General features: G+C 45.8%; 1 protein-coding gene across 4 annotated transcripts in view; it reads right to left on the bottom strand.

The window, feature by feature from the left end:
• The window catches only part of Samd4a (sterile alpha motif domain containing 4A), a 223,480-nt gene that overhangs the window by 82,734 nt on the left and 127,088 nt on the right, over positions 1-13,658 (bottom strand). For all 4 annotated transcript variants that reach the window (XM_036198739.1, XM_036198742.1, XM_036198741.1 and 1 more), the window contains one exon: positions 2,109-2,627. In XM_036198739.1, coding sequence (XP_036054632.1) covers positions 2,109-2,627 — 519 coding nt within the window. The remainder of the gene's footprint in view (positions 1-2,108; positions 2,628-13,658) is intronic.

The following is a 13,658-nucleotide window of genomic DNA, read 5'->3' as shown; positions in this document are numbered from 1 at the left end:
GATTTAGTTTAGACCTTGGAGGGTGTTGGTTGACACTCAAGTCCACTCAAGTTTTCTACTTCCTCAGGCTGCCTCTCAGAATGTGGAGTGTTATTTTATAGACTCATGACCGAACTAATGACCTAAAGGCGTGCAATTTTGAAAAACACAACTGAGCTACCATGGCCATGCAGGGGAGTAAACACTAAAATTCAAAGTTGATGTGGCCTAAATGTTGGAAGGGAATGTTCTAGAAGGGAGATCTGAGATCTTTCACAGTTTCTGCTGATGCTCTAAAACTCCTTTTGTCTTCTAGATATATGTCACGTAGTTGTCTGGTTAAACCTCTAGTCCTTTGCAACTCAAGTACACAAGGGCAAGACAGCCATGGGAGTCATCTACGACCTTCTTGGGCTGGGCAGTCACTGTTCAAGGGAGTGGTTGCTGATGAAATCTGATGAGCATGTTCAAAGTGCCAGTATTGCCTAAACCTGATGCTGATAAATCAATCTGCAAAACAACATTTGCAATGGTGTAAAACTAAGTTCAGGATGATTGACACCGAGCATACAAACAGAGAAGATGGTGGGCTGCTCGGAACCTGTATCTCTTCAGTTACCAAGGTCTTTTGTGATCACAACTGGACCCCATCACTCATTTAGGAAACTCAGGCTAAGAGGCTTCATATCTGCTGTGGTGTTGACCATCACTCTGTTACACAGAGGCTGATTAAAGTTGTTCTTGATGGATTATGATTCTGTAAAGGACACTGACTGCCACGAGACTTTCTTACATCATAAATCACCATGGCAATACTCACCCCTAACTTACAACTGTTCAAGTCACTCATAGATAAATGCAAAAAAAAAAAAAGGAAAAACAACAAAAATCTTACATTGTGCCCAAGGCCGAGTATCATCTCCAATGTTGATTTTTCTAGTAATGTGCCGTTTGGACTCATGTCTAATTTGTCATTTCTAATTATTCGAGAAAGCTACTGAAAGAGGTCTAACAGCCAAAGGATTGGTGTGGAGGCCAAGGCATCCCTGCTCGTTTTCAAGCCTCCCTTATCTTCTTCCATCCATTTGTGGTGCCAGGGAGTGAGGCATGCCTCCCTCACACATGCTAGGGGGGCACTCTCACCGAGCTGCATTCTCAGCTCTTTCAACAAAGGGGTTTCCTGCATGTTGACAGGCATGTTGGCTCCAGTTGCACAACCTTTCCCCCAAGATAATGTAGAGTTATCTTGGGAGTGCCACACCAGTCACAGACATGTGCAAATCAACCCCAAGGATTTGATGTCAACCTCCCACAGCACCACTATAGACAGGCACGAGTGGAGGTTGGCCACCTTGCTTGGCCTAAGTAGGACACCATAGAAAGGACTCCCAGCCCGCATGCCCACTATAGAGTGGTCAAGAGAGATGAGGCTGTCATATGCTCTGTCTTCCCACAAAGCATTTCCTGACGCTCCTTGTCTAGCATGTTAGACTGAGTAAGAGGGAGCCCACATTGTTCACATCAGCCCACAGCACAGAGTGGCATTCTCGGTCAGCTAACCTGCCCAGGGCCACCCAGCCACTGGGGGTTCAGCCAGAAAATACAGGGAGAAGAGACCTTCCAGGTAATTTTTTTTAAAAAGAAAAACATAAATAAGGAAAGGAAGAGGAGGAGGAGGGGGAAGAAAAGGAGGAAGAGAAGGAGACAATACACAAAGCCATGAGGCTGGCTGGTCAACCATGGGTTAACGTCAGTTTCAGAGAAGCACACAGTAACTCAATGTCTCTGCAAATCCCTGAGCCCCGGGGTGAAAGGCATTTTTATTTGTGGAAACAGAATGGTTCCTTCTTTCACCACTGACTCTCTCTTCTCTCATTTCTTTATTTTTGGTCTGTCTAAACACTAATCTTGGACCATCCATCATTTTAACCTGCCCAGAATTTTCATCTTTCCAGAGCCAAAGAGCAACAAATACCGGGTCCAAAGAGCCCTCTCCCACAGCCGACTGCCACTAGCCCTCTCTCCTCCCAGGGTTACAGGGTGCTCAGAGCAGACGATGTCAGCAGGACGTGCCACACACAGCAAATCATCAATCCAGAATGCATTAAAGGGGTTCCAGGGGCACTTACTCGTACTTGTGCTGGTTCCAATCGTGTTGATTGTAGTAGGGACAGATGAGGAAGAGTAGAGGGGCACGTGGCCATTCTCACACCCCAGGCTTTTGTCCTGCCAGCTGGAGGCATTGATGCAAATCCCAGAATCCCGAGAGTTCTGCCATCCATTGAGCTTGTCGTCTGAGTTCTGTCTTTGGTGATAGTAGTGCGTCTGTCCATAATCCACAGAGTCCGAGCGGCCTCGGTTCTGGCTACCAAAGCTGGTCGATGTACGGTCCTCCAAATGATTCAGCCACATGGCTAGAGCACTTCGGTCTTCTAGGGAAGTGGCCGGGTGGATCAAAGCATAGGACAGCAGCTGCCTGCTCTCCTCAATGTGCTGGTTGTGTTCGATAGAGTGCGCCAGGATCTTGGGCAGCAGTTTCATATACTCTACTTTTGCGTCGAGGTTTCCTGGCTTCAGCAAAGGCAGGTGAGTTAACAGAAGGGAAATCACTTTATCCTTGGATTCCTGTTGCCATTGGTTAATGATTCCTGGAAGGAAAAGTACACAGGACACATGAGCCAATACACCCACAATCCCACTAAACACCACACTCTGAATTTCTGTGACTTAGAGTCCCAACTTGAGACACCCTGCCTATGTTCTCAAGACTCCCTGTGTATGAGATTGGTTAACTGGCTTAAGGTTTTCAGGGGCCTGGGACTTCAATGAGAAATAGTTCAAAAACTCTAAAGAGTGTGCAGAAAGTAGGCTGCATCCATAGCACTCACAAGCACTAGGCTTGATCCTTGGCACTGGGTATAGTGGTGGACACCTGTAATCCTAGTACTTTGATGGTGGAGACAGGAGGATCAGAAGTTCAAGGTCACCCATGGCTCCTTAGGAAGTTAGAGGCAGCATGAACTATATGAGACCTTGTCTCAGAAAACTAAATTATTGGGGCTGGAGAGGTGGCTCAGTGGTTGAGAGCACTTGGCTTCTTTTCAAGAGGACCTGGAATCAATTTCCAACACCCACAAGGTGGCTCACAGCTGTCCCTTACTCCAGCCCCAGGGCATCTGACGTCCTCTTCTGGCCTCCTCAGGCACTTTGCACATACACAGTGCACAGACATACACACATGCAAACACATATACATACAATCAAAATAAATACAATCTCCATTTTAAAAAAAAAGGTTTAAAAATTCAACAAACAAATGCTTAGATGTTTGGAGTCTCCAATTCTCATTCATGTCTCCAAAGAGATGATAACTACTTTAGTCCAACCAGAGAGAATTGGAAGCTGTGTCTTCCTTCTCAGATAAGACTAGGCACAACCTTAGACAGACAAGGGCCAGGGCTAAACACATTTCCATCAGCTGAGGGTCCACATGGAGGAGTTCATGGAGTGAAGCTGCTTCTCTGCTCCTAATGTCTGTTAAAACTGTCTTAATCCTTGAGAAAGGATGTGTGCGAAGCTGATTCAGCTTCCTACACAGAAGAACATGTCAGGACAAAAGGACTCTACACTTGCTTACAAATCTCAGTTCTACCAGCTGCGACTTTTTTTTTTATAAGAAAATAACTCAGAGTAACCTAGCTCAGCTCCAGGGACACCTTGGATCACACTAGTAGGTTATTTATCTTTATATGATGATGTTTGTAAGGTTTTTTTTAAAAAGACACTTTATTTTTAATTTAAACATTTTACTGGTATGGGTGCTTGAGTGCAGCACATGTATGCATGTGTATGCTCATGTGCATAGAGGACAGTGGACAACATCGGATGCTATCCTAAGGACCACCATCTACATCCTTTGAGACAAGTTCTCCCCAGAACTCAACAACTAGGCTAGGCTGGCTAGCTAGTGAGCCCTGGGAATCCTCCTATCTCTGCCTCCCCAGAGCCAGAATGACAACATGTACTACTATGCCTGACATTTTTACATGGGTTCCTGGGATTGAACTCAGGTCCTCATACTTACAAGCAAGCACTTTACCACCTGAGCCATCTTGCGAGACCCAAGACATCTTTGTTCTTACTGTGACAAAATAGGCGTCATGGTAAGCCTTTTCAACCTGCAGTTCAGTGTCATTAAGGGTACTCACAAGGACATGCAATCTACCTGACCACCTTTGTGACCTTCCAGATAGAAAGTCTTTCCTTATCCAAACAAAAACCTCCCGCTCCATTTCCCATCCTTTGGCAAGCCACCATTCTATTTCCTGTCCCCAAGAACCTGGTTACTCTAGGTGCCTCAGACAAGTGGGTTTGCCCTTTTGTTTTCTGAGGTAGGGCCTCTCTCACTCTGAAGACCTGGCTTGCCTCAAACTCATGGGTGACTCTCCATCTCAGCCTCCTCAGTGCTGGGACAGCAGAAGTGAACCACCCTGCCCAGTTATGGCACCAAATGCCTCACTTCATTGACTGGTTTCCTAGAGGTTCATGCACGTAAAGAACAGATCTTTAACACCTCCTCCCTGGCCTCAGTCAATGGCAAAGGATGTACGCTGCCTGCTTGTTTGGGAGGTGGACAGTTATCCACAGAGCTGGGCATCCCCACTGTCTTTCACACAGTGTCTTCAGGTTGGAAGGCTACAAATTCATTGGCATGTGTACCAAGGCCTCTTCACAATACTTAAAAAAACAAAAAACTCAGTGTTGTGGCTTCATCTAAGTTCCCTGAAGGTCCTATGTTAAAGACTTGCTCCCCAGTTTGGAGATATTAAAAATGGAGTTTACTAGCAGGTTTTGGGGATCACTTTGGGATATGCTTCTGGAATGGATAATAGAACCCTACCTCATCTTTCTCTCCTTTTGCTTCCTGACTGTCGTGAGATACAGTTTCCTTCACCAGCCATTATGGATTGGAATCCTCCAAACAGAATCAAAATAAACCTGTCCTCTTTTCAAGTGGATTTTCTCTTGGGTATTGTGCTACAGTAACCAACCAATCCACATGGCAGGCATGTCTAACGAAGGAGCATGGGAGTGAATCTTAGACCTCCCACCTAATTTGTAGCAGAATTTTGTTACATTGCTTAACCTTTTTTGGGCCTCAGCTGCCTCATCAGTCATGGGTGGTACCAACAGTTTCTGCCTTCCTTGGATTAAATGGAATGAAGCATCCCAAAGACCAGCTGAGCACATAATGGGGAGAGACAGTCCCTTCTTTTTCCTCTGCATCAGTCAGACCCATCATCAGTGACGAGGTAAGTGGCTTTGGACATTTCATTTTTCAAATAAGTAGAGAAACCAGGAAGGGCCCAAGGGAAGCCATTAAAAATATCCCCATGTTGGAAAAAAAGACAGAGTGAAGAGGGGGAAGAGTTATTGCCCTTTAAACAATAAGTGATATTGGACTGTCTCCATGGGTACTTCCTTATGATGCTGAAGAGTCAACATGTGGAGCAGAAGCCACAAACCTGGAGGAAGACCTAGTGAGACCACAGAGAAGAAATGGGTGGCCAGAATCATGAAAGGCACAGAGGAGTCCTGGTTCTAGAATCCCTGCTGTGGGGGAGGCGCATCTGAATACTATCAGGGCTGGGTGACCAAGAGCACAGTTTCAAAGTAAGATCATAGCTACATGTAGAGCCTGAAACTTTGCAGTAGTCAAGTTACAGAAGAGCACCAAGCTATTTAACCCAACACTGAAATATCATTTCAACATGTGATCAATACAGATCAGTAGGGAGACATTGGCCCTCTTTTGACTTGATTCAATCTTTGAAATCCAGGATGTATGTTATCACCGACAACATCCCCATTGGAATGAACCATGTTGCCAGGCTCAGGACCCGGTGTGGCTGGTGAGTAGGCCAGCACAGGCCAGAGATACTTGGATGGAGAAAGGCATGGGGTAGATGACCTCAGGAGGTCCTTCCTAACTCTCTATTTAGCTAATTGTCACCAGATGTAAGAACTTCAAGTGCCCCAGTAGGTGAAGCTTCTCTTTTAAAGGGGGTCTGGGAGATAAGTAAAACTCATCTTAATACCTCCATCCTACCCATACTTTGTCAGCAAAGACCAGGCACGATTTTCTGGTTTTTGTTGAAGTTTGAGGTAATTTTTATCTATTTGTTTTGAGAGCAAGTCTCACTATGTGGTTCATTCTGGCTTCCAACTCACAGGAATCCTTCTGCTCCAGCCTCTCAAGTGCTGGGATGATAGGCATGAGCCATGAGTCTGGCACGCTCTACATGATGACGATCTTTAGGAGGAAAAGAAATCTAGTCGGTCTGTCCAAGGGTCTCAGGAGTCCCAGGAAGGAAACAAAAGGCCCCAGAGGAAGAACAGAAGTGTCATAAGCCAACCGAGCAGGGGCAGGCAGGGTGCACACATACGCTTAAAATTAAATTTGGGAACAACTTTTTTTAATGCATGAGGCTGAAGAAGTTCCTAGCTTCCTGCTAGGCCACTTCCCTGTTTGAATATTCTGCCCTCCCACAAAAGGTTGATTAAAAAAAAAAAAAAGTCAGGAACAAAAATGAAACACAAATAGAACTCAGAGTGCAGGTGAAACACGTTATCTCCAGCAACCACTTTCAGCCAGAGACCAAGCCAGGACTCGGAAGGAGGAGGCGCAGCAGAGAAGGGAAATGGGGTCTCCATCCCTGGTCCCTTCTAGGGCTGAAATAGCCCTCCGATGGTGTGAGGTTGTGGTGTTGGCCAGGAAGACAATCATGGGTTTTGCTCTCCCGCCCCACCCCACCGCTATAAGGCAGCTTTCTGAGGCTAACCATACCTATTGGCTCCAACTTCTATTGCCATAGCTGTCAAGCTGACAGCTAACAGTATTGAGTGGTTTCTGGGGGCCAGAATCTCGTGTAAGCCCTGTGCATTTAATTACTCATTGAATCCTCTCAAGAAGCTTAGCCAGAGGGGGTGGGGTGGCAGATCTTATAACTAACCTTATCTTATTGATGAAGACAGAGGTGTGGGTGGAGCAACTAAGTTGTCATCAATCCCCTGACCAGTGAAGAGGCAGAAGGAAGGTAGACAAATTAGCTTAAGATACAGGTAGCTATCACACTAGAATGGCCATAAGCTAGTTATTTCAGTATTGGTGGTCGAGTCATTATATTGACGGTGAATAAATACGTAGCTATAGTTACAAAGCTGTGCAAATGTAAGAAAAGGAGCTGCAGAGACCACAGAGAGGATTGTGTGTGTGTGTGTGTGTGTGTGTGTGTGTGTGTGTGTGTGTGTGTGTGTGTGGTTGTGGATGCTCCTAATTTCTTTGGACACTTGTCTTTGGAAGGGAACCTTATTCTCTTGAGGTCTGGGGGTGGGGTGCGGTTTAATGAGTTGCAGGCTGCAGATGGAGTGTGGTCAGAGATGGCAATGTGTAGCTTCAGAGTTCCCCTCAAGGATGTCTTAGTTAGGGTTACTATTGCTCAGATGAGACACCATGACCCGAGCAACTGGAGGAGAAAAGGGTTTATTTGGCTAACATTGCCAATCACTTCACTGTTCATCACTGAAGGAAGTCAGGACAGGAACTCCCAGAAGGCAGGAACCTGGAGGCAGGAGTTGATGCAGAGGCCTTGGAGGGGTGCTGCTTACTGGCTTGCTTTTTGTTTGTTTGTTTTGAGACAGGGTTTCTCTGTGTAGCCTTGGCTGTTCCTGAAACTCACTCTGTAGACCAGGGTGGCCTCGAACTTAGGGATCTGCTGGGCTCTGTCACCAAAATGCTGTCACCAAAATTAGAGTCTGGGCCCTCCCCCATAAATCACTAATTAAGAAAAGTGCCCTACAGGCTTAAGTACAGTTGGATCTTATGGAGGCATTTTTCTCCTGGGCTTCTTGTTTTGTTTAGGTTTGGTTTGGTTTGGTTTTTCAAGACAGGGTTTCTCTACGTAGTCCTGGCCATCCTGGAACTTGCTCTGTAGAGCAGGCTGACCTCAAACTGGGTGATCTGCCTGCCTCTGCCTCCTGAGTGCTGGGATTAAAGGGACATGCCACCACCTTCCTGTAGAGGCACTTTCTCCGTTGAGGCTCCCTCCTCTCTAGCTGGATGACTCTACCTTGTGTCAGGTTGACAGAAGATTAGCCAATACAGAGACCTTCTGGCAATGTGCACCGCCCAGGCTTTAGCCATGTAAGGGTGCCCCCTTGCACAGGAGATCTCAGTCCTGTTAGATTTCATATGAATAGAGCTCCAGGCAGCATTCTGAGGGACCCTGAGCCACAGCCACAGATTTCTAGAGCCACAAAAACAGTATGTGATTACATATGTATTGTATTGTTCTAAGTGGCCAGCTTTGAGTAATTTGTTTCATGGCCAAAGATAAAACCAATGTATATCCACCCAAGTGTCTCTAAGAAACAAAGGAAGCTTTAGCCATGTTGCTTTGAATGTTAGGCCCCTGTGACATTCCTGTCCCTGTTCTGAGACTGACCCAGGACACTAACTTGCTGCTACTAAACATCTCCCTCACCTTGATTTTCTGCTCACCAACAATGGTAGACTGAGAGTTAGCTCCCTAGATGCCTTCAGGGAAAGAATGAACTCATTACCCGGATTTGAGCTACGTCCACATTGGGGGGTGGGGGTGGGCGGCAGGTGGAGATTTTTTTAGGGCATCTTGGAAAATGGTTTCTGATTATAATTTGGCTTCCTGTGGTGGTCTGCCTACAGGAGAATGTGTGCTGATTATCTGGATTTTCAGTATATCTCGTCAACAATGGTTCCCCAAGTCAAATTACCAAGCCAGCATTCAGGGTCTACCTCCCTGCTTTCTAGACAGCACCCGTCAGCCTCACAGTGTGAGCATCAAGGATAACACTACAAGAGGGAACTTCTCTAACCAGCCAACAGAAGCCAGATCCTCCATGAGGAGGCTTGGGATATGTTGGCCAGATGCCTATTAATCTTTGCGGTGTCTGCGTCCCTTCCAGAGACTAAGGGGATCTGTGCTGAGGTTTGTATTAGACAGATTGTCCCTTCTTGTGGACAAACCAGGAACCCTCGCCATTGTCCAAGGGTTGATCACCTCTGAGACTCAGTTTCTCCCTGACTCCCCACAACATCAGCACGTACAGGCAGCAACATGGGAAACTAAAGCCCAAAATTCATGAGTTTTGAGGATGCCAACTCATCTTTCTGTCCTCTGTGTACTTTCTCTGAGTAAAAAGTCCAGATGTGATGGGTATTTAATGTGGGGAAAAGTTAATGGCTTATAATTTTTAGTCCAGTGACATAGGAGTAAAGAGTAAAAGAAAAATTGAAAGAGGTATAGTTAAAGACCATGAGGATTGGGAAACTGTCCCATAATTCTTGGAGTGACAAGTTCGATATTATCGTCACACAATCGTATGTCAGTGTTTAAAAGGCTGCAATTGTTAGTAAATTACCCTTAAATTGCTATTTTATTATACCCCTGTTTTCAGTTTAATAACATTCACCATAAAAAGGCTTTCTCACAAGTGCATTTAGACAATTTGTTCATGCGAGAAATGGCTGGGAATTAAGTGCACACTCGCGTGAGGAACTGGCTAAATAAATGTGCTATAAAGCAATGGCACCAGTGGGTTTTCATGGTTAAATACTCCTGGTTGGAATTTACATTACAAACTTGATCCTGGACACCCCAGGAACAAGAGGCTTCTAAGGTTAGTACAACTCAGAATGACTCAAAACGCAGATGGTGACATCATTCAATAGGGTTGAGAGCTGACACGGGCACCCCAAAAACCAGGATAAAAATGGCAAATGCAGTATGCCAGTGGTGAGACTCCCATGTTGGCACCTACTATTATCGTCTCTTGTCTCTCAAAGTGTCCTCTGGCCCTGGGAGAATCGTCTGGGCAACCTGGTGGGGGTCTTTAAATGTGCTGATACGTCAGCTCTCATGAGGGATCTAAATGTCTAGAGTTACCAAGGCCCTATTGTAACAGTGGTGCTTTGTAGAAAGGAGTCAGGTGACAGGAAGCATCTCTCTCATTTGTCAAATGGTCCCAACTGGTCCTCTAATCCTGGCATTCACACCCTGTGCACTCTCCGACACCAGCACACATCTGTGTGACTAAGAAGGTGGCAGTGATGTCTTGATGAGAAGAGTTGGCAGTTTCTATCTTGCTCTTTGTTCCTTTGCTGTGGAGGAAGCCACTGACACCAACTATGAAGATGCTTAGGCATCTCCCGGGGAGGAGAACTCGGGCCTTCTGTTAAGTCAGCATAGGCTGGGCAGTCATGTCTATGAGCTACCTTGAAAGGACTTTTGTGGCTCCCGTAAGTGGCATGACAGTGCTGTGGCCAGAGACTTTGGACCTGAGCTACCCAACTAGGCTATTATTAGGCTAAGCCATTAAGTTTGGGGGGGTAATTTAAAAAAAAAGATTATTTATTTTACATGTATGTTTCATTCACATGTATGTCTGTGCACCACCTGTGTCTGGTACCCCCAGAGGTCAGAAGAGGGTGTCTGATTCCCTGGAACTGGGATTATGGATGGTTGTGAGACACCATGTGGGTTCTGGGAATTGAACCTCAATCCTTTGGAAAGTCAACAAAAGCTCTTGGCTGCTGCGTCACCTCCCCAGCCCCTAAGAGTAACTTCTTACACAGCAATGGCTAACTAATACAAAGGGCTTTATGATCGTTCCTGCCAAGGCTCAGGGAACATTTCGGAAGAGGAGGTAGAAAGAAGGTAAGAGCTGGGGGATGCGGGGGAGTGCTGTTGAGCACTACCTCTGGACAGGATACTGCTATTGGCAGGGCAGCTATGGTTACCTGCACTAGATCAAGACAGCCAAAATTCCGGCATTGATGGGGGAGGAGCTCATGAGGCTCCGCCCCTAAATGAGGAATTATCAGCAGTTAATAACCGCCGGGAACGGGAGAACCAATTCATCTTTCGAAGTGTGGCTACTGGCAAGCTGCCAATGACATACATAGCTCCAGGAGACAACCCCATACATATGCACAGACGGGTAGCACCAACTGGACTTAGTGGGTTTCTTTTTTTAATAGGACATGAAGTGGGGCAGTAGGACTCTGAAGTGAGTTGGAGTGGGGAAATGGCAGGTGGATGTGGCCATATTTCATTGTATACACACAGGAAAGTCTCAGAGAATTTCACTTAAAGAGTTTTCGGCTCCTTGAACTCACCAGAGAAGGCAAGGATCTCTATGGTAGAGCCATGAATCATGACAGCCTTCTCTGCAAGCAGGAGGCTTACAGATGCTGGTCATTCATGGGCACCTGGTCGTGTTCAAAGAGCAGAAATCAGGACTCTCTGACCTCAGTAAAGACCTGAAATGGCTCAGTCACCACTAAAAGTAGTCTTGTGGTGGTGGTGGTGGGGCTTTTCAACAAGGACCTTCTGTCTGTAAGACTTTCCACCACACCCTGGCATTGCAGGATGCTCCAGGAAGGTTCCTTTGCTCCCAAAGGACCCAGGACAGCTAGGAACTCATCCGGAGGTCTCTCAGCCAAGGGCTCAAGAAAGGGTTGTTATTCTCTTTCAGTTTCTGACCCCTGCTGGCTGTTTTTGACTTTTGTAGGTGAAGCACCCGTTTCCACAGAGTGTATGTAGCAAGCCAACTTCCCCATCCACCTGCCTGGGTTCCGACATCTGTCCTGTGACTACGTGGAAAGCTCCCACATTTGTGTTTGTAGTCCAGACGTCTCCCTTGACCTCAAGACATATGGATTCAACTGCACCCTCCAAAGCTCCATTCATGGAGTCTCAAAGCTACATGTCCAAAGATAGTATGTCCCTCTCTCTTTCTCCAGATGTCTAATCTGTTAGCATATTTACAATATATCAAGAATCTGAACATACTTTGGCATTCCACTCAATCATCACCAAAGTCTATTAGGAATCATAACCATCATTTTGCAAGAAAGATCTTTTAAGACTAGTTGATAGGTCACTCTCCAGATTAAAGATTCCAGTGCTACCCATCTGCTATGATTTGGGTATGGTTTGAGGATAGCCCAGAGGTTCACACACTGGAAGACTGGGTCCGGTGCGGTAGCACAAAAATGGTATGACTTCTAAGAGGTAGGGTCCTGTCAGAAGTTAATTAATGATAGATGACTGTCCCCAGAAGGAACTTACATAGTTCTTGTGGGGACCTTGTTAGGGCCCATGACATACCTCATCCCTTGACTTTCTAGCTTTTTGTCTCACCAAAGGTTCTCTTCCACACAGACTCTCCCCATTGTGATACCATTCACCACAAGTTCTCACAAGAGGCTCAACCCCACTGGGCTGGACTTGGTCTGCTCTTAGACTTTGAGTCTCCAAATCTGTGAGCTAAATAAACCCCCTTTCCTTGTAAGGTACTGAGTCTCTGGCACTTTGCTAGGACAGTAGGAAATGGACCAACATGCTGATTCTGCCTCTAATGAAACCTTGTTTACACTAACTTTGCCCGCCTCACCATCTCACCCTCCCCTCCCTAATTCCTGGCTGGGCTTTACTTCCCACAGTGTTAGCCCTGTGTGGCCTGCTGGATGTTTTTATCTGACTTCTGCCCCTATCCATTGGAATGCTAGCTCTGTGGAGGTTGTGATGGGCTCCACATTTCCCCATGTTTTAATATTTCCTTCTGAACCACTTTTTAATGGCTGTAGATTATTTCTGGCATTTTGTCTGATGATATTTTAGACTGTGAGTTTTTTTAAATTTATGTATCTAAGTATTTTGCTTCTATGCATATGTATAACATATGTGCCTGGTGCGCGCAGAGGTCAGAAGAGGGTGTCAGATCCCATGGAGCTGGAGTTAGAAGGGTTGTGAGCCATCACATGGGTGTAGGAACCTGAACCCCAATCCTCTGCAAGAGCAACAAGTGCCAAGCCCTCTCTCCAACCTGACTTTGGGGGTTTTTACTCAAAATGTTATTTTCTAGAAAATTCTTTCAAATAGCAGACACTGTTACATTGTGGTATTCTGATTGGTTTTAGCTTTCAAGTCAAATAAGCATGGCACATAAAAGAGAGAAAATCAGTTCAGTTTCTTAACATTCTGTTTGGGGTGGAAAAGTCGGCCACAGAACAGAGATCCTGGCTGCTCCCAATTGTCACCAACACCGATTAAAATCATCCTCACAAAAACAGATTTGAGAGGCCGACATAGCAAAATTAAACTTATTTAATACAACTCTTTTGCAAATGGCCTGTTGAACAGAAGAAAAGCAACCCCAATGGTATTGCATCAAGATTGTTTTACGTCCGAATGGTGATAGTTTTAATAAAACTTCCTAGGAACGGGTCTCCTAAACTCTTGGAAACACCATTCCCTGGCCCTTGACAACCATAGGATGCAAGTTTGTAAGGCCACTCACAGAGCTGCCAGCATAGGAAGCCACTGTGAAGGGAGGCTGCAAATTGTATAAAGGCTTGATTTCTGCCCTCACCCATCTTCACCTCACCCCAGACCAAACCCCCTACAGGATGAAGCGATGCTCTGAGTCTTTAAAATAATGGGTCCTTGTGCTGACTTTATAAAAAGAAAAGGCATGCTTGGTCATACTGCATGAGCACTGGGCATTGTCTCGCGGAAAGCACAAGAAATAAGAATTCTGACAGAAGTCCATAGTATCCAGGCTCTGCAATGTCCACT

This window comes from Onychomys torridus, chromosome 9 (assembly GCF_903995425.1).
Source record: "Onychomys torridus chromosome 9, mOncTor1.1, whole genome shotgun sequence".
NCBI lineage: Eukaryota > Metazoa > Chordata > Mammalia > Rodentia > Cricetidae > Onychomys > Onychomys torridus.
This window is presented reverse-complemented; position numbering and strand designations above follow the sequence as displayed.